Source organism: Mytilus galloprovincialis, chromosome 2, assembly GCF_965363235.1.
Source record: "Mytilus galloprovincialis chromosome 2, xbMytGall1.hap1.1, whole genome shotgun sequence".
NCBI lineage: Eukaryota > Metazoa > Mollusca > Bivalvia > Mytilida > Mytilidae > Mytilus > Mytilus galloprovincialis.
In genome coordinates, this window is record NC_134839.1 from 48,914,250 (window position 1) to 48,941,296 (window position 27,047).

General features: G+C 32.4%; 2 protein-coding genes across 4 annotated transcripts in view; one reads left to right on the plus strand and one right to left on the minus strand.

The window, feature by feature from the left end:
- The window catches only part of LOC143063744 (alkyldihydroxyacetonephosphate synthase, peroxisomal-like), a 28,146-nt gene extending 27,011 nt beyond the window's left edge, over positions 1-1,135 (plus strand). The window contains exon 19 of the mRNA XM_076236106.1: positions 1-1,135. Within this exon, the coding sequence (XP_076092221.1) occupies positions 1-146 (146 nt within the window). The 3' untranslated portion in view covers positions 147-1,135.
- On the minus strand, positions 1,009-26,720 carry LOC143063745 (abl interactor 2-like). 3 transcript variants are annotated; one of them, XM_076236108.1, is made up of 9 exons: positions 26,563-26,720; positions 21,989-22,156; positions 16,869-17,057; positions 15,216-15,489; positions 13,885-14,007; positions 8,788-8,811; positions 6,596-6,661; positions 5,066-5,242; positions 1,009-3,315 (listed from the first exon to the last, which is right to left on the minus strand). In XM_076236108.1, exons 1-9 carry the CDS (start codon positions 26,677-26,679, stop codon positions 3,152-3,154), a joined length of 1,302 nt encoding a protein of 433 aa, XP_076092223.1. In that variant the 5' UTR covers positions 26,680-26,720; the 3' UTR covers positions 1,009-3,151. The 3 variants fall into 3 exon arrangements, with proteins under 3 accessions (XP_076092223.1, XP_076092224.1, XP_076092225.1); XM_076236109.1 differs by lacking the exon at positions 8,788-8,811 and having other exon boundaries at positions 26,563-26,719; XM_076236110.1 differs by lacking the exons at positions 6,596-6,661; positions 8,788-8,811.
- Positions 26,721-27,047: the final 327 nt, after the last annotated feature.

The window sequence follows — 27,047 nt, forward strand, 5'->3', positions numbered from 1 at the left end:
TTGGAAAAATAAGAAAACAGTTCTTAAAACAGACAGTGGGTGATGTTGGAGTAGGAACGATGAAAGCCATAAAGAACTACATCGACCCGGAGAACATATTTGGAAATGATAATTTAATGATTGGAGACCTTTCTTCTAAACTATAGACACTAGGCTATTTCATTGATAAACTATCTGTGATATCATTCTTCATATTTCTATTTTTACATGTTGACCCATGATATCATGTCATTCAAACTTGCTTACGCTAGATAAAAGCAAAGGAGTAGTTTCAAGAAGGGTCCATACCAACCCTAAAATTCCATAAGCTCTGAATGCATTTGACCCTAAAATTCTGTGAAATATATCTTAAACAGACAAAAGAATTTCCATAAGCTCTGATGCATTTTAATTAATGTGATGTCATATTTGTGCACTCTAATGAAGAAAGTAATGTTTTGACTCAAATTTCTCAACCTTTTCTTGTTCTACAGTATAGGAAAATATTTTGAAATACAAATGCCAATTGTCATAGCTGCAATTTTTTGCAATTCTTTTTGTTCAAATTTCACTGTTATTTATCTCCCCTATTTCTCAATAGTATGCGTCTTATATTATTAACAGATTTCCTTAGTTGGTTGTGAGAACATAGCGAAAAATAGTACACATCTAATAGATACTTTTTCTGTTCTGTCTGTGTGTCATTTTATTAGAGGGTAACTTCAACAACCTCTTACTTCCTTAAGGTGATACATAACACAACAGGGAGATAACTCTGCTGAACGTTTTATTTACATCTAATGTTAAGGAAATAATAAACTTTTCAATTATCAAATTTAGTGATAGTCAAACTATTATATATCTAATGAAATTTTCAGATAAAGTTTTTTGAAACAATTATATTTTTGTCAAAGTGTCAAAATTTTATGAATATTAAAAGAGTCAAATTTATTTTGGTCAGGTACCAGAATCTGAAAACAGCATTAGACTTGTACAAACTTGCAGCTTTCATAATAAATGAAAAAAAAATACAAATAATTTTTATTGATTGGTATTGCACTAAATGGTAATATAATAATACAGTATAATTAATATTTATATCGTGTAATTCATAATATGTAGATCTACAAAAATAAAAATAAATCCAAACATAAAATGTGTTTTCTTTTTTTTAATTTTATCTATTTGATCGTGAAACTAATATTACAAGCCTGGAAGTTACAGGGGAAAGAAAAGGATATAAGATTTAAGTTTTGTAGTAAGATGCAAGGAAAATCTATGTAAATTACATTCTAATCTCAGCATCTTGACAATTATATATTGAAAGTTACATATAAACATGTATATACAAAACATATCAAGAGACTTCCTATGATTCTATATCATTTTAACTGGTTGATAATGAGTTCAAATAGGAAGATAAATATAGATTCCACCACTGCAACAAGTGTATTACGATATTTCTCCACTCGAGATTTTAATATTTAAAGTGTGAGGCTTGCCGAGCTTTTTAAATAATTAAAATTTAACTGTTGAGAGTGGAGAAATATTGTAATACACGAGTTAGTGGTGGAATCTTTCTCTTATGACTTTTATCCTTCCTTTTCAAAGATTTGAGGAAAATTGTGTACTTTTGATGTGACATCATCAGGCATGGTCACCTTTTTTCATGACGTCACAATAAGAAAATTTAGAAGAAAACAAAAAAATTTACCGTCACAATTAAATTTCAACCAATCATTTGCAGAGAACAGATTTTTCACTAGTGAGGAGAAATATTTTTCTCACACCGGTCAGGAAATGTGAAAATAGCACAGAAATTAAAGAAACATATATTCATGATCTTTGTAAAGTCAACTGTGACTATAGGAAGTATTTTGTGAAACATACATGAAATACATACATTTGGATATTTTTCAACATCTACAGACAAGGTTGAATATTTTATTGGTGATGTTTCAACATGTCATAATTATTAAACTACAGTGAAAACTGACTAAACCGAACCCTTTCGGGACTTGATATTTTGTTCGGTTTTGGCAGGTATTCGGTTTCATCAGGTTTACAATGCATAAAATGTGATATGATTGGTCTTCAGAACAAGTTTGGATTAGACAGGTTTCCGGTTTATTCAGGGTTCGATTTAATCAGGTTTCACTGTACTGAGATTCTGAGTATACAGAAGAAAATCATTATCAACATAATCATTCAATAACATAAGTGTCAATTCAGTTGTACATGTACAAATATTCTACATGTACTTTTATATATGTTGGACTCGGAAAAAGTCACTCATTACTATTCAACTGTACAACTTTCATGTTGTTTTTTTTTTAGAAAACAGCTATGAATTTATAGCAAAATACAAGTCTACTATAAGCTTGTATGCTGAATTATTTTTTTAATCACAAAATTAAATTTCCACAGGAAAAAAATATTCAATCCATTCAAATTGGTACCCTGAAACTATAGGAATCAACAATATATGGAAGTCAGTTTTAAGTACACTTTTCATTTTGTAACTTGAATATCTGAGAATATATTATAAACAAATGGGTGACATTGGCATGAATAAGATTTAAATAATGTGTATCTCACTGCACTATGTTTTGTGTACTCCCAAAGGTAGGGACAAGGCCGGACCTATAGCTAATTAAAGCTTACATGCCAATGCCATACAGTTTTGATTGCTTCTTGTGCAATTTATGTTTATTTAAAAATAATGCTTTTACAGCATATGCAAGGGGTTGGATGGGGGGGGGGGGGTCATTAAATTTTGTATTCTGTAATTTTGTAAGCCATACTTCTCTATTCTTTATGAATTCTACCCATTATTCACTATCTTATATTTAAACACCCCAATTACTCTCTATTCTTTAGTTTTTGACCTATTTTTCTATAATTCTTTGTTTTTAGGAGGGCCATTATTTTCTTTTTAAACTCCACCCAGACCCTTCCTCTAGCTGTTAAACTGTTAAGATACGACTTAAAGTTACACCACACAAAAATCTTATATTTATAAAACAAATACTGTTTCAAATCAGTCAAACCATGAAATTTTCAATAAAGTATTTTTAAATCCATGTATATTGTGTCTAGTAAGCACTTTCAAGTCATCTTCATTTGTTCATACTTTTGGTAAAAAGAACTAAATAATCTTCACAGACACTTTTCACATGCAAGGTTCAACATAGTTTCCTGGGAAAAGTCCTGTAACGCCATTACATACACCCTCGTACCATCCATCATCATTCTTCTTTAAAACATAGACGACTGAGTTCTCACTGAAGGAGAGTTCATCTGGCTTGTCAGCATCATAGTCATAAATAGCGATAACTGAAATGAAATAGAAGATGTAGAAAGATGGTTTTTAATTGATTGAAATTATTTATACTGCATTATTCCCCAAATAATAAGACTTAACATTCAATGGATTTAAAAGATTTAAGATGCAACAAGAACACATTCTATTGAAATTCCTTGACAGTTTTGGTAAGTTTCTGAAACACACATATAAAGAGCCTTAATCCTGAATCTTATACCAGACCAAGAATACTCCTAACCTCAACTCAAATTGTAACCATAAAAGGGTTACTTAATATGTGTACAGAAATATCAAATTTTAAGGCCACGACTGCAAAAACCATAAAAATCAAATTTATATGTACACAATTTCCCTAATTATGAAGCTATCTTACCAGCATTTACATAGAACTTTAAACACAAAGTGAATGGATGAAAGGACACTAGAGATCTACTGTCCTTTCATCTTGATATGGCAGTGCAACAGTCAAATGTATTGAAATAAATAGATACTAGAACGCACCTGCGAAAACGTGGGCATTTAGAGCGTGGTTTTAAGTATATAAACTGTTGTAAGATTTTATGACTGGAGAAATTTTGGAAAGGTATCAAAAGTCATAGGTACTTGGAGACAGGATAATTATTTTTAGCCCTCTTTCTATTTCCAAAGTTCGTTATTTTTTTGTTTTCTGTTAATTTCAATTATTTCGGATTTTCTGTATACTTTACTATGACTATGCACTCGCATATAATTGTTTATTGTATCTAGTTAACTTTACTATCAATTCCAAGTGTATTATGCACAGTAGTAATTGATATATTATATAGAGAGTCTTTATATATTATAGTAGTATGATCATAGTACAGTAGACTCCGGCCAATCGGATACCCAAAATGTCAGCTAAAAATATCCGATTGTCCAATATATTCAATTAGCCGATGAACGTATATATTCCTCCAAGTTTTTTTTCAAAATTGACAGACACAACCCTAAGATACCAATAGCTATTATAGCTGCTTTATTAATGGAAATTTGTAACTAATCTCATTGTTTTTTCAGTTACAAGTTCGGATAATTTGGTTGATTGAGTAACAGATCGATCAGTTGATAATAATGTATTTTGTTTATCTGTCTGTCTATTGGTTATTAATTATTAATTATGTGTTGATTATCTGAATAAAATATGTACCATTTAAATAATGTGACTTGTTGTTTTTGCGTAATTTGTTTCATGTATACATGCAGATAAACGCGAAAATAATTGTCCTGTCCCAAGTACTTATGAAAATTATATGTAATTTAAAACAGTCTTGTCTATGATTTAAAAGTCCGTCCTATGACGGAAACAATATTCAGACACCTTTATTTTCGTTTTTCTCCCAAAATAACTTAAACTGAATAATCATAAGAATGGAGGACACCGAGGCATGATGATTAATTTATTGTGGAAGGAAGAGAAGTGACACCCAAAATGAGGTCTTCTCATTTAAAGTATAGATATCACATTGTTTACATGAATCATTTCATTTCAGTTTTAATGTGTCAATATTTAGTGGTTCACAATGTTGTTTGTTATTCTGTCAACAACAATTAAAAACATGATTCATTTGAATTGAGTGATTGATTAATTGATTATTGTTTGATTTACCTTAAATGAAAAATGATTAATTTGGATCAGTTATTAATTTCAACATTCAACAGGGGAGATGATCTAGTAATTGTACATTTGTTCTTCACACATGTCAACTTAAAATATTTAGTCCTTGACTGTTATATGTGTACCTTTCTCCAAATACTGGTTAGGCACCCAATCTTGTGTCAGCAAATTAAGAGGTCCAGTTGGTGCATATGGATCCTCCGGTGGGTCATCAACATCTGTAAACTGTGGGGGTGGAGGTGGAGCTGCTGGATAGTCAAAATTTGGGTCCGTTGATGGAGGGGGTGGCAATGGTGGCGAAGCTGCAATATACAATCATCTGTTGCATTCTGGGGAATATGAGTTCACACATAAAAGATTTAAAAAAAAAAAAAAAAAGATTAAAATCTGCAACTCTTTTAGAGAGAAAATAGGAATTAAGGGCATACGATACAGTTTTTAACTCATATTGAAATTTTGATGAAAATTTGCATATAGGCTATTTTTTATCGGATTAAATCAAATATGTAATAAAAATATGTCATCATGTGCTACTTTTTGAGTAAATTGAGGTTGATATTTCAGATATTTCCTTTAATTCAGACTTGTGGACGTATTTTTCCTTTCAACAAAAATACACAACTTTTTTTAAAAGATAAACACAAACTGTTTTTTGTTAAACTATTTGTAATTTCTGTTTTATGTAAATGTTCTATAAATGTGTACATTTTATTTTTACAAAATAATTCATATTCATCAAATTTTCATGAATGTAGAAAAATCATGTCATTTTTTGCTGTATATTTTTCAAATTTTAAAAAATAGCACTATTGACTTATTCATGAAAATTGGTAAACAATGTCATTCTAAAAAAGAGGGGTCCATGAACTCGCTTTCAAGTTAAATCAGTTTGAAGGATAAAAATCAGTTGGAAACAGCATCTTTTCCAGATAAGTCAGTTTGACATCGTGAAATTTAACAATTTACGTTAGCAAGTCATTACCTCCCCTGTAACTGTATTGCATCCCCTTAATTTAAACCTAAATCTATAAGTTGAAATTTTTTTTAAACTACAACATTCATTTCAATATACAAGATTGTATTTTTAAAAGATACAATTTTTTTTTTTTTGCTGTAAGGTTGCCACAAAAGACAATTTATCCTGTAAGTAGTAAAACTTGGGTTTACATTGCTCAGTATCCCTTAAGCTTTCAAAGGGTGTTGGAAAGGACTATTAATTCTACAATCAGCCAACAATTTTACAAATAAATATTTGCTTTATTTGTTCTTGTACTCATATGAAAAAAAAGTCCTGTATTATTCTTATTCCATCTTGAGCAAACAGTAATGTTAACATTACAATTTATGTCACAGTTCATTTTGAGGTCCTTCTATTAAACAGGCAATAGGTCCCCATATACATGTATATTTAGAAGCATTCATTTATGCATTATTCAATTTCTATGAACAGATTGGAAATGAGACTTTGTTGACATTGTCATCAATTTTGAAAATAGTATGCACAGGAGTAACAAGCAAATTTTCAAACAAATGTAAGAGATTGTCATGTGAGATAATGAGGTCACTGTCACCAGGTTAACTCAAATAAGTAAAACTAAAATGAAAATTTAACTTAAACTTCACCCAAAGAACAAACATTTAAATGACATGCACACCTTCCAATATATCGCTGGTTCTGGTGTTACCAGCTATCCCGGGAGATGGCGGTGGTGGTAAAGCATCTGAAAAAACAACATCAAACGTTCATGCATTACTACCAATAATCAAGCCATTCAATTAATGCAACATATACATTCTACCCTAAATACAAACACAACAAGAGGCTGTCAGAGTGACAGCAAACCACATTTTTTCACATTTAGTTTTGTCCTGGCTTTTTTTAATTTTACAAGGACCATAACTCCTGAACGGTAAAAGTGAAAAAGGTCAATATTGAATATGACCTCATCTTTGACATTAGTAACACCATTAAAAAATTTATGAGTCAATGTTTTTTTAATAGCAGGAAAATTCCTGTGATTTTCCATTTGAGGTTTTAAAATTTATTTCTTTATATTAAACTGGTACTTTTAATTTACTACATTTAAAATATTACCATATAGATATTACTACAAAGTATATAATATTTTTCTAATCCCTGTCTTAAAAACTAAAGAAAGACATGCAGCTCAAGTACACATTGATTTTATTGACAAAGGACAAGGTTCACTTATGGCAAAAAATGGCATAAAATATCAACTTTATCTTAAAACTCCAAAAAGGTCATAATTTGGTTCATAAATGGGTATATTTCAAAAGTCTCATTGCTAAATAAATCAATTCTTTTCATAAAAGTACATTCTCCAAAGAAGGCCCATATTGGACATTTTTTCAAAACATGATGATTTTGCACAATTTTCAGATTTCTGCTTTTGTGGTTCTTATTTCAAATTTCAAAATTCTGTGTGGAATTATCTGAACTTCATACTACCTCACGTGGCAGATAGAAATCCCTGAAAAGAAATACCTTAAAATATTTACTTATTTTGTCAAAACACAAAGAAATGACACCTGCAAGTATGTTCAAAACAGAGTAATCCTTTTTATACATAATAATAAAGACCAGCATCTGAAAGCAAAGCAATGACAATGAATAAGCACAGGTAGCCAAATGCATACCGGTAATTATAAAAAATAAACATTCAATCTAGCATTTTGAATTTCAAAAAGCCACTTTTTTGACTGAATTTATAAACTTACATAAACTGCTAACTATTATTGCTTTTTGTTCTACACAATGATTTTTATTTTCCCAACAAAAAGAGATTTATATTAATGCAACAGTTACAAACTAAGAGAATAAGTATTACAAGTGATTGCATAAAGTGGTATTTTATAGACTTTAAAAAAAATGTTAGTGTATTAAATTATTCATGCATGAGTGTATTTTTTTTGTTTTAGTCCCTTATAAGTTCAATTCATTGTATCCATTTGATCTGCAACCAAAACTCATCACGTATGGAGAGTATGACAGACATATGACACTTTTTTTTAAATTAAATTTAAAACTATGTAAGCAACTGCAGTGACATATGTCAATGTATGTTTCATTTTTTTTTTTCGTTAAATGCTCAAAACTTTATAAAAAAATTTTTTTAAATCTCTGCAATCTGAGGTGTTGCAGCTCTTTATATATACTCTATTTTTGACTAAGCCTTTCCTTTCAATTAAACTATTTATTTTTTGTTGTTACAGAGTTTGAAAAGTGATCTTTTATTAGATAAACAGCTTGACAGAGTGAAAGTAGATTGCAAGTACTGCTGAACTCACTTTTTAGGCAATGCCTATTGTTCATTTCAGGCTTATGTTAGACAAGAGATAATTAAAACACAGAACTATAAAAATAACCTTGGGCTTCACTAGAATTAAGAATGGTAAGGCACTTTTTAATAACCCATGCCATCCACTTTATTATATTTTTATACTTTCATAGAATTGGTGTCAAAAATTAAACATCCTTTCAATTTTTTTATTATCAAAGTCCCTGTTCCCACATGATGAATTATGGAACAGCGCTTTGTATAACAGATAAATTCAGTATGGTTTTATTTAATTATTGACTGGGATGGGGCTTTCTAGAAATATTGTCTTAAAATATAACACAAACAAAATTATTTGTTTAACCATACCAAAGAAAGTAAAAAGAAACTGAAACACAAAAAATAAGCATGCAAAAATCAAATGTACAAAACATGCATAAAAAGTATCATGTCTGAAATATTTTCGATAGTAGCTGTGTTATTCTTTAATTTTAAAAATTTAAATGAAACTTTGAGTTGAAGAATATGTAGATTTTTAGAGGCTCTACCTCTTGCATGTCTACGCCTCGATCCTACAATACAAAACTGTTACAATTACATATCATCTATTTAAAACTTTTAAGTATTTTGTGAATATAAGATGTCTGCTTCCTGTAAGTTTAGATTCAGCTTAATATGTGGAAAGAATGTTTTCTTCCTGAAATTTGAGCTGAATATATTTTGAAATGATTGATTGCTTCCTCTAAACTCTTCCTGTAATGTAAGCTTATACATGTATGTTATTAAGAATGTTAAGAATGTTTGTTTCCTGTAATTTAAGCTTAATTTGTTTGTAACCTCTAGATCTCTTCCTTTTACCTAGGCTTTGTATTAAAAACTAGAGGCTCTAAAGAGCCTGTGTTGCTCACCTTGGTCTATGTGAATATTAAAGGAAGCAGATGGATTCATGACAAAATTGTGTTTTGGTGATGGTGATGTGTTTGTACATCTTACTTTACTGAACATTCTTGCTGCTTAAAATTATCTCTATCTATAATGAACTTGGCCCATTAGTTTCAGTGGAAAATGTTAGTAAAAATTTACAAATTTTATGAAAATTGTTAAAAATTGACTATAAAGAACAATAACTTCTAAGGGGGTCAATTGACCATTTCGGTCATGTTGACTTATTTGTAAATCTTACTTTGCAAGGCCGTAACTAGGCCTTATATTTTAGTGAGGCATAATAATTGAGCCGAGCGAAGCGAGGCGAAATTTTTTTTTGAGAGTATGAAATGAATGGTGCAAAATCCTGCATTCTAGGCATTTCAAGAGAGCTTGACAATGTTTTGAATTTGGACACTTTTTATATAAATTTTTCATATTTAAAAACATTTACAAACATTAAATTTTTAACTATTTTATCTAAATTTAAATGTCAGATAAACATTCAAATATCAGTTTGAGTCTGTCGCCAGAACAGACATCACTTCAGTAAAGTTTGCCAATTTTTCTATGGCCGGTTTCGTCAAATCGATTCAGAATATTTTGTCTGCTGATATCCTTATCGCGATGAACATGGAGCATGGCAAGACAGCACAATCTCTCGCCACCCATGCATGCCCTTTCCCAAGTTTTCAATCGTTTCAGGACAGACTGTGTTTTTAGCGGTAGCACACTATCATCAACATAATGATCGACGTTTTCTTCTGATTCCTTCTCCATCAACAATTCGATAGCAGCATCGGTAGTAACAGTTGGGTTGGAAAAAAGGGAATTTAGCTTTTCTGTTAGCACCATCATACTGTCGCTGTTACAAAATATTAAACTCGCTTTTATGCTGACAAAGAGTAAACAAACTTGGAATAGAGTGAGATAAGATACATGAATATGATTCTATCTGGAGTTAGTTTACTTGTATGATATGGGTACAGGGGAATTGGAATGGAGTTTTCGCCGTTTCCATGTAGGTCCGTGATTTCAAATTATTTCGGGAAATAGTCGGTGGTAAGATATGTTAGTTCCAGAATCTATAAATTTAGGGGTTAGTGGTTGGGGTGTCCGATTCCGAAATCACGAATATAAAGACACGAAATTCCGTAGTCCTGAATAAGTAAAGACAAAATGCCGTTTTAAAGGTCCTACCGTTCCTCATTAATGTCAAATTGGAATACGGGATGTTCTTTCAATTTTTAAGGTTAAAGAAACATGGATAAAAATTATTCCATGCATGTTTCATATTATTTATATTTTGTTTATCTGTAAACAGAGAACAAGTAAAGTTGGTGAAACGGAGAAATAAATACGCAGACAGGATTGTCCCCTTGCGATGCCCAGTACTTGATTTGTCAGTCTACTTATCCATGTTATGGTTTTTGGATTTGTTCCAATGAAGTTATATTCAATACTCAGATTCTGTTCACAAACAGCATTAGTTTACTAGAATTATTCTTTATTTACCTTCAGTATCGCTTTTATTTTTTCTGCAAGAGCCTGTTTTTAACCAGAGATCCACAATGATTATCGTTACTAGGTTGATTTAATTGAGAAACATCACCCATTGGGATGCCGAGTTATATCCAGGAAGAATAATTTAAAAGGAATGATGACAAGTTATGGAAATTAAGGTTGAGACAGAACAACAAATGACAATTATATTTCGTATTTAATATTTACCATAAAAAAAAAATCACTGCATGTCGAAATTTTAGTGAGGCAATTGCCTCACTTGCCTCAATGGTAGTTACGGCCTTGCTTTGCTGAACATTATTGTTGTTTACAGTTTATCTCTATCAATAATAATATTCAAGATAATGACCAAAAACAGCAAAATTTCCTTAAAACTAACAATTCAGGGTCAGCAACCCAACAACGGGTTGTCCGATTCATCTAAAAATTTCAGAGCAGATAAATGTTGACCTGATTAACAATTTTACCTCATGTCAGATTTGCTCTAAATGCTTTGGGTTTTGAGTTATAAGCCAAAAACTGCATTTTACCCCATGTTCTATTTTTAGCCATGGTGGCCATCTTGGTTGGATGGCCGGGTCACTCCAAAAGATGATTGTGGCCAAGTTTGGATTAATTTGGCCAAGTAGTTTCAGAGGAGAAGATTTTTGTAAAAGATTACTAAGATTTACGAACTAGAGGCTCTCAAGAGCCTGTGTCGCTCACCTGTTACTGTATTTACTGATGTCGGCCATCTTGGTTGGCAGGCAGGGTCATTAGACACTTTTTTAAAATAGATACCCTAGTAAGTATATAATGATTGTGGCCAAGTTTGGTTAAATTTGGCCCATAGTTTTAGAAAAGAAGATTTTTGTACAAGTTACAAAAATGACGAAAAGTTGTTCAATATTGCCTATAAAGGGCAATAACTCCATAAGGAGTTCTCTGACAATTTTGGTCATGATGACTTATTTGTAGATCTTACTTTGCTGAACATTATTGCTGTTTACAGTTTATCTCTATCTATAATAGTATTCAAGATAATAACCAAAAGCTGCAAAATTTCCTTAAAATTACCAATTCACGGGCAACAACCCAACAACCAGTTGTCCGATCCATCTGGAAATTTCAGGGCAGATAGATCTTGACCTGATAAACAATTAAACCCTGTCAGATTTGCTCTAAATGCTTTGGTTTTTGAGTTATAAGCCAAAAACTGCATTTTACCCTTATGTTCTATTTTTAGCTGTGGCCCTGGATGGCCGGGTCACCGGACAAATTTTTTAAACTAGAAACCCCAAAGATGATTGTTGCCAAGTTTGGTTAAATTTGGCCCAGTAGTTTCAGAGGAGAAGATTTTTGTAAAAGATTACTAAGATTTACGAAAAATGGTTAAAAATTGACTATAAAGGGCAATAACTCCTAAAGGGGACAACTGACCATTTCAGTCATACTGACTTATTTGTAAATCTTACTTTGCTGAACATTATTGCTGTTTACAGTTTATCTCTATCTATAATAATATTCAAGATAATAACCAAAAACAGCAAAATTTCCTTAAAATTACCAATTCAGGGGCAGCAACCCAACAACGGGTTGTCCGATTCATCTGAAAATTTCAGGGCAGATAGATCTTGACCTGATAATTAATTTTACCTATTTCAGATTTGCTCTAAATGCTTAAGTTTTTGAGTTATAAGCCAAAAACTGCATTTTACCCCTGTGTTCTATTTTTAGCCATGGCAGCCATCTTGGTTTGATGGCCAGGTCATCGGACATATTTTTTAAACTAGATACCCCAAGGATGATTGTGGCCAAGTTTGGTTAAATTTGGCCCAGTAGTTTCAGAGGAGAAGATTTTTGTAAAAGTTTACGGACGACGGACGCAGGACGACGGACGACGGACGCCAAGTGATGAGAAAAGCTCACTTGACCTTTCAGGTCAGGTGAGCTAAAAATGGTTAAAAATTGACTATAAAGGGCAATAACTCCTAAAGGGGTCAACTGACCATTTCAGTCATGTTGACTTATTTGTAAATCTTACTTTGCTGAACATTATTGCTGTTTATAGTTTATCTCTATCTATAATAATATTCAAGATAATAACCAAAAAGAGCAAAATTTCCTTAAAATTACTAATTCAGGGCCAGCAACCCAACAATGGGTTGTCCGATTCATCTGAAAATTTCAGGGCAGATAGATCTTGAACTGATAAACAATTTTATCCCATGTCAGATTTGCTCTAAATGCTTTGGGTTTTGAGTTATAAGCCAAAAACTGCATTTTACCCCATGTTCTATTTTTAGCCATGACGGCCATCTTGGATGGTTGGCCGGGTCACCGGACACATTTTTTAAACTAGATACCCCAATGATGATTGTGGCCAAGTTTGGTTTAATTTGGCCCAGTAGTTTCAGAGGAGAAGATTTTTGTAAAAGTTAACAACGACGACGACTACGGACACCGGACGCCGGACGCCAAGTGATGAGAAAAGCTCACTTGGCCTTTTAGCCAGGTGAGCTAAAAAATTCTAGCAAACTTGTCTTCATTTTTTCCTGTTTTAATGTACATTAATTATACATCAGCCATTTAAAATAGAGATGTCATGAAAATGTTTTTTTCTTGATTTCCAGTCCTTATTCCAAACAGAAGAAATTTGTTGTAATTAATTTTGCAAATAAGGGAGTCAATGATTTTGATGAAATAAGTAGTAATGTATATAAATAAACTCTTCATAGATACCACGTCTAAATTGAGTATAATGTATATTACTGATAACATTCAACAAATAAACAATGTTATAATTCATGTATTAAAAATTTGACAAATTTTATGTGTATATTTTTTCCTGGATTTCAATTAAACAATATTAGCCACATCAGCACCAATATCTGGAAAAATATCTTAACCACAAATCTGCAAGATTCCCACAAAATCATAGGCATACTTTTATGACATGCTTTTATAGTGTTGTGTATGGTGTTTATACCTTAATTTAAATAATGCAAATTCACTGGCATCATAAATTCTTCTACTAACCAAAATTACTGTCTATCCTTATGGCAGACATGTGTTGCCCCATGACCATGATGACAATTGTAGGCAATTGTTATTTCAAACAGTTCATTAAAAACAATTATCTAGAATTTATTCACTAATGCAGTGCAAACTAGTACTCAGTGCCCTAACATCAACATTTGATCTGTAAAATGACTTACCGATAGAAGTTTGTGATATAACTTGAGAAGGTCTTGTCTGAGGATGTGCCATGCCTACAGGAGGTGGACCCTGTTGATTATATCTTGTAGAACTTGCTCTTCTTTGTCCTTCTTGGTGTTGTGCTGTAAATTATACTCATTTGTAAAATAGAAAGTATAAAAGGATGCACACTTAATGCATGTAATGTACATTCTAATGTTAATTATACTTCTTGTTTTTTTTTTGCTTATGTCATCCATAGATTAGACAGCATAATCATGGTAGTTACATGCATGTATTAGCCTATGTTTCTATTGGTTTTTTTTTAAATTTTATATATAGATACTTGTACATTCTCTGAAATTTTATATGCATAATGGGTAAAAGTATGTATGTATTATTCCAGATCCATCTTTCCGTCTATAAATCAATGTCTTAGGTACACCGAAATGTTTCAAGATGTACTAGATACTATGTGTCTTTAGTCTTTTTGTTAGATTTTTGTTTATGGTGCTTTGTGATAATCTAATGATCAAGCACTGGGTCCTTAATATTTCATTATATGGTATGGGTTTTGCTCAATGTTGAAGGAAATATGATTACTTAAAGTAGCTAACAGCTACCTCAATTGGACTTTGCCATGGAATTTTAATTATATTACGATGTATTCATTATTTTTTTGTAGAGAACTACTTTTCATGGATTTTATAGGTATAAGTGAACCATAATCTCAGATCTTCAATAAACAAGAATGTGTCCTCAGTACACGAATGCCCCACTCGCACTATCATTTTCCATGTTCAGTGGACCGTGAAATTGGGGTAAAAACTCTAATTTGGCATTAAAATTAGAAAGATCATATCATAGGGGACATGTGTACTAAGTTTGAAGTCGATTGGACTTAAACTTCATCAAAAACTACCTTGACCAAAAACTTTAACCTGAAGCGGGACAGACGGACGGACGAACAGACGGACGGACGAACGGACAGACGGACGGACGCACAGACCAGAAAACATAATGCCCCTCTACTATCGTAGGTGGGGCATAAAAACAAATTTTCTTTATGTATCTTCTATGCAGAATTTGTCAAAACCAGGATATCATTAGATACCAAGTACACATGAAATATAATTTTCCTGTAGCTTTATTAACACACAAAAATGGTGTCATGAAATAAATATGGAATCCACAGTCCATGTTTCTTGCAAAAATTGTTTTTTGTACATCATATTATAAAATTAATTTCCCATTCCCCTTTTTATATAACAAAATTTTCTTGGTTAAAATATATATAAATTTCCTGCATCAAATAACAAAGTTTCACTTTCACTGAACATATTTGACATACTATGCTGTCCAGGTAAGGCTGTTATCTGTCCCATGGAATAATTGCTAGCAACAACACTGTTAAATGGTCCTGGACCACCAGCCATTGGTATTGAAGGTGGCGCCACTGGTGGTGCAGGTGTCCTGTAATGACCTTGAGGTGGACCCTTGACAGGTGGAGCAGCTGTCTGGGGTGGAGTAGGTGGCCGAGCTGAAGGAGGAGGAGGAGCCTGGTGTTGATGCGTACTACTCACTGATGGAGTACGACTTGGCTGCTGTCTAGGTACACCTCCAGTCTAAAACGAGATTAAATTACAGAATATTTAAACAAAGCAGCTTTAAACTAATCAAATAGTAAAAAAAAATTAGATTTCATTATGTTAAGGTCCAAGTTGATGGTCAAGGTAAAATCTGACATCCAATTAACACTAATCAGTTAATATTTAAAATCCGTTCCAATAAAATGAATCTAGACATAAACATCAATGACTAGGGAAGGCAAGACATGGTAAATCCAAAGTTATCGCCTGATTTGTTTCATACAGGATAAAAATCTGGTCAATTCCAATAAAATGCATATGTAACCTATTATGTCATTGAATTTTTAACATGATTGAGGTAAGAGAATTATTTGTATTTCTATTTTCAACATTCATGTGTTTTGTTTTATCTATTTATCTAATTAAAAAAGTCAAAAGTATGAAAGTTGTATAAATACCTCCATCATCCCTTTTATATTATGTTAATTAAATCATTGTAAAAAAAAATCCCATACCTTTAATAAAAAAATTACTTCCTCATCTTTTAATTTTCTCTAATACCGTGACTTGACAGTATAGGTATTGTTCTTGTATTATTCTTAACAGATTGTAAAACAGAAAAGACAATTGAGACAATTAAAAGAACCAGTTGGTATTGTAAGAATTGCTGAACGGATGATCAAACAGTTGATCACATTAGCTTCATTTGATGGTATTCCATCACTTTAACTGTTCAATTGTCACTGTTGTGCAGCTTGAGGAAGATCCTCATAAAAGGGTATTATGATAGTAGTATCCCATGTATTATATCCTCAATTTTCATTGATAAAAATATAAACTTAGGATTTCAAAATAATCATTGTCATGTCTCATGTAAATAATAACATTTTGTCCAATGACACCATGACTGAAATATAACAATTGCTGTCTACCTATTGATTACAGATGTTAATCTTAATTACTATGCTTGAGCAAACATTTATACAAGCAAACAAAGCAAGTCAACCAAATCTTTCAAATATAAGCATTAGAAAATAGCTCTAAAAGGGGAAATATTATAATTCATGTGTAATTCATATGAATCTTTGTGCCATGACAGTTATATATGATGAGATACAAAATTTGATTTTCTGCTGCTGTGATTTGATACTCAGTTTTGGGTATAATACCCTTAACTGGGGATAGAACCATGGATGAGGATCTTCCCCATAAGAATGGGAAAACTTATGTCCAATCCGTTTTACTACATATCTAACAAAGTAGTTTCTCCTGACTTTTTAAATGTGGAAAGCCGTGTCATTTTATCTTTCTTTACAGACTTAAATTTCTTTAATTCTTTTTATAAAACATGAAAAAAGAGATCGAATAATAATTTCATAATATGTAAAAGGGGAACTATATCATTATGAGCTTACCTTGACTCCATGACCTATTTCATCATAAACAGAAAAGTCAATTGCTTTCCGTTGATATTTAGTTGGTTTCTCTGCTTGTTCAGGAAAAATGATTCCATTTTTGACACCCAAGGGTCTGGTAGAACTTTTGTTAGTAGTCAGAACACCAATTTCTCTCCTAGCTACCTTTTCTTTATGTATATTGACCGTCTGCAGGGAAAAAAGATACTTAAGATATAGTGGCATAAACAATGAATGAATTTCATATAATTTGGAGCAGTAGATTTCATGAAATAAATTTTATATAAGTTTTTCAAGTTTTGTTCATTTATATGTTTTTGAGTTTAGTATGATACAATTTTCACTGAACTGGTAGTACATATTTTTATTTAGGGGACAGTTGAAGCCCGCCTCATGTTGCAGGATTTTCTCGCTATGTTGAAGACCCATTGGTGGCTATCAGCTGCTTTTTCGTCAGGTATTTGTCTCTTTGACACATTCTCCTTTTCCATTCTTATTTAAGGATGTACTTATATAATTAGGTGAGGTTAGGTGAAAATTGATAAATTAAGAAGTTAAAATTGATACTATAAGCTGGTAGAGCATCAATTAAGGATAAAAATAAGCTAAAAATATTGATAGGTCATGGACCTCCTTTTCAAGATATTTGAGATTGAAAATATGGCGGGAAAAGGCTGACTCAGACTTTAAAACCTTATATTTGCATAAGTATTGTTAGGTCTCAAAACAAAAGAAAGAAAATTAAGAATCTTCTTAAATTTTGGTAAATGACCTTTTATGAGCTACTGTGGATTCATTTTTATTCGTGGTATACCAATTTTCGTGGGTTTCGTGGGTCACAGCGAACCACGAATTTAAGAATTCAACGAAGAATAATCCCAAGAAATGTGTATGGAGTCGGATGTTATGCAGTTCTAGTATAGTGTTGACTAGGGACAAACATTGTAACATAACACGTGTTTTTTTATTGAAAGAAGATACAAGTATTTTGATTAAATCTATAATAAATATATCGAATATCAGTGATAATTTCAGTGTTCTCCCCAGGATTTTTGGATAGCGCTGTGGTAAGCGCGTGATTTTCGACAATTCTCAGTAACTTTGTCGCGGCGCGCGGTTGGTTTGTAATTGATTTGTTATGTGTTTTTCTTATATAATGCTATTGATGTTTTCTATTGTAATGATGTCCTCATCATGCTCATGGAAGTTACCCCTTTGTTTGCTAATGTTATTGTCTGGATATAGACATGATAGAAGAAAAGTCTTTTTGTCTCCATTGTAAATACATATAATCCTCATATCATCTGTCTATAAAACCCAAGGAGAAGTCTTTTCCATGGTGGGTCTATACCAGACTGCTTAGATGTGAAGATTTCTTATCACTAACAGGTGATGTTTCAGAACATGTAGGACCAACAATAAAGTCATTGTCAGCTTCTGTGAGAAAGTTTTCAATGACAAGATTGGTATTTTTTACATTTACTTTTATTAACATTTCTAGCAAAGTACAACTTTTCAATAAAAATGAGTATAGTATTTCAAAGGAAGAAATGAAATTGCCCTTTTAATAATATTCAAATCTTATCAAAGACTTGCTTAAAAAAAAGGCTAAAATATTCCAATTATGAATGTGAAAGAAATCCTTTAAAAATATTTTAAAGAGATTTTTTTATTTCAAAGGTGAATTACCAATCAAATACATTATGTATGCCAATTGAAACAACTACCACCTTTAAAGGTTTTGTTTGATAATTTTATAAACATTTGAATACATGCCACCAGATAAGTTTGTCAAGATTTGACAATACTTCTTTTAGGTCTTTCCCTCCCAAATTATCTCCCTTACTGGCTGACATAACTTCCTGTTTACACCTGTGTCTTTTTTTAGCATTAAATACTATTCCTTATCCAAGCCATCCTCTGTTTACATTAAATTTAAAGCAATATTTAATTAAGATATATTGATGATTGGTTGACAAATATCGATATTTTATATATATTTACACAAAATTTTCGTTTTGTTTTATTCCCTTATCCATTTGAAAAAGAGCCATGTATGGTCAAGTAATCGTAAAATACGGGCTTATAATGAATCCCTTGATAACAGGGATGCTTCTTTCAAGCAATACAGGTTCGACAGTTCGGTTGTAAACGCAAAAAAAGTAATGATATAATCGTAGATGGTTCAAAAAATGGTCGAGACAACGTTGTCAGAGAAGGGGGTAAAACTTCCCTTATATAATATAGAAATGAACTTTTCAGCACCCGAGACATGTATTATATGTCTCTGTTAGCACTGTCCATTCCTTTCATACGTTTGGGCATCTTTATAAAGCGAAAAAATGTAGCAGTGTTCTGTTAACCTTACGACGTTTAACTTGGCTTCACCCAAGCTGGACATCGAGAAAGTGAATTTCTCAAGTCTAGTATCAGCTTGGGGTTTGTTTTTCTAATCATATCCTCTTAATTTTTTTCAAAGGGTAAAATTCATTACTGTAGAATTGCTGATTAAACAGGTATTAGTTCGATTGGGTGATAATTAATACTTCAAAGACTAGCTCATTGAAGCCAATTTGATCGTTGTTAAAATCAGTGTTTGTTCAAAGTTCGTTAAACAAGTTTGTGAATGTCGTTGGGAAATGCGGTCAATTTATTTCTTCTCATTTCATTCATATATGCCTCTATATATTCATTAAATAGATGTCAATGTTGAAATCTTTGTTTATTTTGATCTCTCAACGACGCCATTTTGTAAAATTTCTTAGACTGGTCCCGCGGAGTTACTTTAAGACAACGGAAATAATTCTTTCAAAAATCGTTAACCAGTCAATCACGTGATCCGAAAAGAAAAATAAGCGGGAAATTTAAAAAAATACGAAAAAAAATATAGCGACGCGGTTGAACGGGATAGCGACGCGGTCAGTGCAATAGGACAGCGGGAAATTGAAATAGCGCTGAAAATCGCGGCGCTAAAACGGCCTGGGGAGAACACTGTAATTTACTTTATAAAATTTATTAAAACTGTTCATGGAAAATAACTGCAAGTTGTTAATTACCGTGTCATAGTTTGGTTTACCACTGATTAAAAATCAATAGGATTAAGTACGGGGATATTGCCCGTAGGTAATATTGTTTATGACAGGGACATTTATTTTCACACCTTATACTTATATCACTGTTTATTATATCGTAATTAGGGAAATGAGCTTTCAATCATAAAGTTTTGAATGCCTTATAGGATTCAAACAAGAATTTATAAATTGTAAAACAAACAAATAATTAGTTGTCTCTGTCCATTATTGTAATCGAAGTTATCAATGAACACTTTAACCTAGAATGACCAAGCGAGGATTTTGACGATTCAAAACTTTTTCAATTAATTCCTTCTTTTTTTGTTTTTTTTTGTTATTATTGATCAAACCAAGGAGGTTATATGATCTCCTCAATCAAAAAGAAATCCACGAATTACGTATCTAATTTTTTGTTGTTGTAATCAGCGATCCACGAATTTACGTATACCACGAAACGTCTTTTTTTCTCTATCCACGAAAATTAATACCCACGAAAATAAATGAATCCACAGTATTAAGTCTTGTATGAAAAAATAAATAGGTGTAACTTATGGGGTAAAATATATAACATTGTATTGTATGGAAAAACACCAAGGAGTCCGAACATTTGACACAAATTCCAAAACCTCACCTAAGTACATCCTTAAAGACATTTTTTATCAACACTGTGTAGCATCGAACCCAATATAGGTACCCCGAAACAATGGATTAAACACAAATATGAAATCACATAAGGTCATGTTCTCCCTTTTTTCATTATTTTCTACATGTATGTTTTGCTTACAAGTAAAGTTTTGTGATACTGATCTTTATTAATGTAGCTACTACATGTATTTAGGGTTGATAATGATATTTAATTTTAATTGGCTTTTCTCTCTTCAAAATAGGATAGGGGGTACCTGTTCAATGAAGTCAGTGATATTGTTGGCTTTTTTCAAAACTACCTCTACCCTTTTTTATTGGGAAAATATGCGCAATTTTCATAAAATTGGGAAATTTAGAATAAACCATGAATTTGACTGCAACTTCAATTTACAGACCCTCCTTTCAAGAGTCAAAGCCTGCTTTGAAATAAGACCCCTTTTTTGTCAGTGATGATACATAAATAGACCCTTAAATCTGCACATATAGTCATTTTAGGCATGAAAAATGTATAAATGAGTCTCTTTCAGTTTGTATTCATGCACAATACTACTAAGACTGCACTGTTTGGGAAAGAAGTTGTCTTTTTGGGAATAATTTTAAGCCATTTTTTTTCAAATTGGGATTCTTCTCCAGGGGAAAAAGCCTTTATTCTCCACTTATTTAAGGCAAACAATATCACTGGAAGTATGTGAACATGTACCCCAAATGTTTCATGTCAAACCTGTTTTATTATTTAATATGCAGTGAAAGTATCTTCCCAACTGACATTTCTTTACTTACATTTCCAGGGAATATCTCTTTATATATTTATCGAATTAGCATATTTTGAAAATATTTAAGAATTCCACTACTGGAAATTCAGAGTTTTTGTGATGCTTTATCATGTTTAACTATGGCAAATTTTTATAAAAATATTTGTTCACAGTGGCGGATCCAGAAATTTTCATAAGTCAGGGCCCACTGACTGCCTAAGAGGGGGCCCGCTCCAGTCATGCTTCAGTGATTCCCTATATAGGCAACCAAATTTTTTCCCAAAAAGGGGGGCCAGGTCCACTGCCCCCCCCCCCCCCCCCCTAAATCAGCCTTTGGTTCACATTCTTCATTTGCAGATTGCTAAATTTGCAATAATGTCAAATGATCTATTGATGAATGCACCAAATAAATTAAAAATTTAGATTTTTTTTTTGTTATTTCAAGGGTCAAATGATAAAAAGAAAATCTTCAAAAAGCTAGTCCAAGTTGTCCTTTCGTGGAACTTATGCAGTAAAATCTCATTCTCATCTCTACTCCATGTCAATTAGCAGTGAATGCTAAATTCCACAACAAGAACAGGGACAGATCCAGCCATTTTCAAAAGGGGGTTCCACACCCTTCCTATAGATCCACCACTGAAGAAATACATACCTGTGATAAGTAGTTCACACTGGACTCCATCTCAGAGACAACATTTTGCTGCAGATCTAATAACTTTAGAAAGTTTGTAGCTAAACTATTAATCTGGTAGGCAACACTGGCTAGAGAATGTGTTGTGTAATTCTTTGTTTCTTCTAATGCTGCTTTCTTGTCTGGTGACTAAAAAATAATCTATATTCAGTCAACTTTTTCAACTTGAAATTATTCTTTTACTTTTGTTCTCTTTTTGAATCTCTGAAACATAATTATAAGGCTTTTTCAAATATCCAGGCATCATATCAAATTGTGACTTGAAAGGTTAGTTGTCTCATTGGCACTCATATCACATATTCTTATAATTATCTATATACTATTTCCATACTTTCATACTATTTCCACTTCTATCCAAAACAATCGGCCCCTATTCAATATGGCTGAAATACATTTTTAACTGTAAAGTGGCCTATATCATGTATATCTTTATCTATTTTTCAGCCCTTACAGGCATGAACATCACTGAAAATTTTTATGTCATAATCGATGTTCTAGCCAGGATTTGAAAAGGGCAGGATGCAAAGCAGAAAAAGGTCAATTTAACGAGTACATGTCATTAAAAAGGGCAATTATTTATGTGTTATAATTAATTAGTATATAACTAAGACACTATGGTATTATTAATTTTCAGTAAAAATTGAGTAATAAATTTCAAATAAGGCCAATTAAAATTAATTGCTAGATTTTCATCCCCGCCCGCCCCTCTGAAATCGTCCCGCCCCGATTTTTTTTATTTAACAAAAATACGATTTCCGGATTTTGGTCATGTCCGTTACCAGGAACCATCGATAATTTCGTTTCATTCGAAACTTCCAGTTTCAAATTTCATTTTTGTATTTCTTCGACGGAGTAATCCCATCGAAAATGATTAAGTCGAAATATTCTGCTGTTCTATGATGACAACATCATCTACCGAGAATAGAGATTGATAACGAGTAGGGCATGAAATATTCGAGTTACGAGTAAAACGCCTTGTCCTTGAACGCAAATTGCGGTAGTCACCGGTAGTCACAAGTGAATCGAAAATCGTGTTTTTTTCTTTATTTATACAATGACTTTGTGTCAGGAAATTTGGACTGTGAATGATATCCAAAGCGCAAGAATCGTAGAACAAATTGGTACAAAAAACATGACTGGATTAAAGAAATTGACACAAGCACGAACTTGTTTGAATTATGACCGTATATTGGGGAAAAAAATGTCGACAAACACGCATTTTAATTATAACAAGCCCTTCTATTCACCCATGGCTTTTGTTTTTGTTGACAAACAGCAAACACCCTCTGTTACTGCCCCTTCCATCAATTTAGTCATTAAGCCACAACTAATTTTTTGGTTAAGTTCATGTTTTACATCATAATTTCTTTCAACGCTGAGTTTACATTTTATTCTGTACTCATAATACTTGTGTTGCATACAATTGTACCAAAACATTTAATTGATTTTATGACGACTACAAACCATTGCTTAGAAAGCAAAAATAAATGTGGTGTAGGTATACTAGTAGTCTAACTGAAGACTGAAGAGAGCATTTCTCTTCTTTTTGATGTCTACTATAAATAGGTTTCTAAAGCGGCAATTGCATGTATAACAGTGGTTGCCAATCAGGGATTTTTATTTAAGGGTTTGAAAAATAGTGTAGGATTCCTTATACAGCATGTATATACATTATACAAGCTTGTTTCCCACTAGCATATACCCCGCGGTATGAAAAACTCATGACGAGGGTTTCATATGAAATAAAATTTAAAAAATAAAATCCTCCCACCCGCCCCATTTTTTTTAAAAATTTGGATGAAAATCTACTAATTAATTTTAGTTGGCCTAATGGCACCATGTTTTATGTTTAACTTTTTAATGTCAGGATATCATCTACATTAACTCACTCAATCACCTGAAATATTTTGTTGCATTTACTTTTGTTTGAAGAGCATAATGTACAATGCCAAGAGCAACTGTTGACAGTCAGGCAATTGGAAATCACTCTTAAGTTGAAATTATTTTTTTAATGCACTTCATAAATCAATCAATGGAAATGAAGATGTGAAAAATAATTTTCAAAATATTTATTATTCAGGTTTTTTAGGTAAATTTAATTAAAAGTTATACTTTAAAATGCATTTGCATTCAATTTGTTATAAATTCAATCTTTTTTTGAAAAAGAACATAAAACTTAAGAATATTGTGAAAGGTGACAAAAAAGGGGAAGTAACAATCTTTTTTTTTGTCAAACATTTTTGAGTTCTAAAAAATTATTTATGACCTAAAGCTAAGGTAATTGTTGTTAATTAACAATGTATTTGACATCAAAGCTGACAAGTGAAGCCATGCACTTAATGGGTCACTTAATTGTACAGTTTACACAGCTAGGTGAACTTCCTGTTTATGAAAGAATTACGAATTTGCCGGTTTTTTAAAGGCAGAAATGCCGAGATTTTCGCCATAAAAACGCATACCTGCCAACTTTTGAAAATGGCCATGGGGGTTTTTGTGCTCGTCACCATTTTTGAGAGTAGAATTTTTCGCGGCATTTTTTCGTGTGATGATTTGGCTCCTAAAAGTGTCTGACATACTTCTTTTTTGGGGGGTGATAGTTGAAGATGCTATTATAACCTATCTTTTTTTAAATTGTTTGATTGTTGTATTCTTTTTGTTGAGATAAACAGCAGTAAGATGACTTTATGTTTGTCTGATACATTGTCAAGAAATAAAAAAAAAGTAATAATTTTAATAATTTAATAACAAAAAAACCAACAATATATGAGGGTCTGGAAATGGGGGGGGGGGGGTCTGTTGTTCTGTAAACATTTAATTTTCACCCCTTTTTTCTCTAATCTTCAAAAAATTAACCTCTTTTTTTTTCTAATCTTCAAAAAATTTGACCACGCATTTCTCCAATTTTCATTTTTTTTTGCCCTTTATTCCCTTATCTTCATTTTTTAAGGGCATTATATTCTTTAATCATTTAACCCCATCCAAACCCTCATATATTATATAGATCAATATCACAAGCAGTACTAGAATGTTTGGAGACATCATTAAGGCCACCGTGGTCAACTTTAAAGTCTCTGTTGCAAACTTTACAAAAGGCATGTGACAATCCTAACGTTGATTTAGACAACCAGCCCCTGTACTTGACATCATTCTCCCATTTCTCTAAGTATTTGCACGAAGCAACACGCTTTTTTTTCTTAGGCGGTGACAGAACTATTTTGCAAGTGATAACTCGCCCATCATGATTCCAATTTTTATAAATTTAACACCCAAGCTAAAAAAAAAACAACTCAAAATTTCGATTCTTTGATTGTTTACTATGCCGACATTAATCAACTGGTGAATGCGTGATCACTAAATTTTGATTGGATGAAATTTGTCAGACACGATTTGTCTCCCTTGGGAAAACTTTCAAAAGTTCAAAATCGGGAACAAAAATATTTTTCGTGTAAATTTTACTAAAATCGTGTTTTTTGGCTATTTTCACGATCACGATCGTGTAATCGGGACAGAGGGTCAAAATCGTGTAGTACACGCCTAAATCGTGAAAGTTGGCAGGTATGAAAACAGCAGGGCGCCAGAGAAACGACAGAAAAAAGGCAAGGGCGTCAACAAAAAAGGGCGAGCGTTGCGCCCTGTTCAAACTTTCTAGCTAGAACACTGATAATAGAAAATATCAGACCCCACAATGTGGATCTCATTGGGGTCTAAGCGTGACGCGGGATTGCCAATTTTTTGTAAGCGTGACACGTAGAAGTCAAATTCTTGTGCTGTGAAAACAGGGAATGGAGTCTAGCGGGACACGGGAAATTACAATAATGTGAATTGTTTACATACAAAGTGTAAACGGGATACAGGAATCTGACACAACAGAAAACCGGATCCAGGATCAGAACCCCCAATGAGACCCCCACAATCATTTGACAATGGTAAATTGATTGTTGTATGATGTCAATATTCAAGAGGCACAGATTCTTGGGTCAAGCAGAGCAGATTTTCAAATAGTAATAAACATGATAAAGGTCTATTTGGCAAATGTGTAAGGTTTTAGCATTTTATTAGGTGAAAAATATTTCATTCAGGGATTATATAAAACAATGAATGACAGGAGTGGTGACTGATGTTAATTTAGAAATTGCACATGTCTGTTTTTCTTTTTTTTATTTTCAATCTCTTCCATTTTATACATTGTAGTACTTACCAACTTTAAGTGAGTCTCATTGGGGTCTAAGCGTGAGGCGGGATTGGTCATTGGATCGTGTGACGATTGAAAGTAGAATCATTAAGCGGAAAACGGGAAATGAAGTCCTGCGGGACACAAGAAATTACATGCGCTATTTTGGCAACAAGAAGTACATTTGAGATTACAGGATTCTCACTTAACAATAAGAGGGATCCTGGACCAGACCCCAAAACGAGAACCCCTTCAAGAGTGAATTAACAATTATGCTATTTATGAGGACTGTCAGTGAGAATAGGAAGCTGTGAGCCTGTGTTGTTCGCAGGCAATTGGCGTTTTTGAAGAAATAAGGGACTACCTTTAGATAATTGTCCCTACAATACTGTGCAACTTTGTCAAGATTTATATAACTTTCTTGTAGATGTTGGCGACCTTCTGGGATTTCTTGATCAAGAAGCTGCGTTACTTCTGCCATTTTTACTACTTCCTGTTTATTATGTATAGGTTAACTTGTTTCAGTGTACTTTGGCGTACGCCAATATATTATTACCGGCGCGTATCGCTAAGAGACAGATTCGCCACCTAAAATATTCGTCTCCGGTCTTGATGATATTGTTAAGCTGTGTAAATTTGTACTTGGAGTAAGAATTAAATAAAAATCAGATATTGCATCAAAAGACTCTAGGTTCACTTCCTACACGTTTTTTATGTTATTAATTTATGAATATGATTAAATATTGGATTCATCTGTTTAAAAGAAATAAATTGAAACTTCTAATATTATCCCATTCTGTGAACAAATCTTACCAGGAAACTGAGATAGGAAACATTAAAATTTATGTG

Coding starts and splice junctions, on each gene's coding strand:
- LOC143063745 (XM_076236108.1), bottom strand. CDS start 26,679: ATGGCAGAAGTAACGCAGCTTCTTGATCAAGAAATCCCAGAAGGTCGC. Junction 15,490..16,868: donor AAATAGGTCATGGAGTCAAG/GTAAGCTCATAA, acceptor ATCTCGTTTTAG/ACTGGAGGTGTACCTAGACA. Junction 14,008..15,215: donor AGCCTTACCTGGACAGCATA/GTATGTCAAATA, acceptor TATAATTTACAG/CACAACACCAAGAAGGACAA.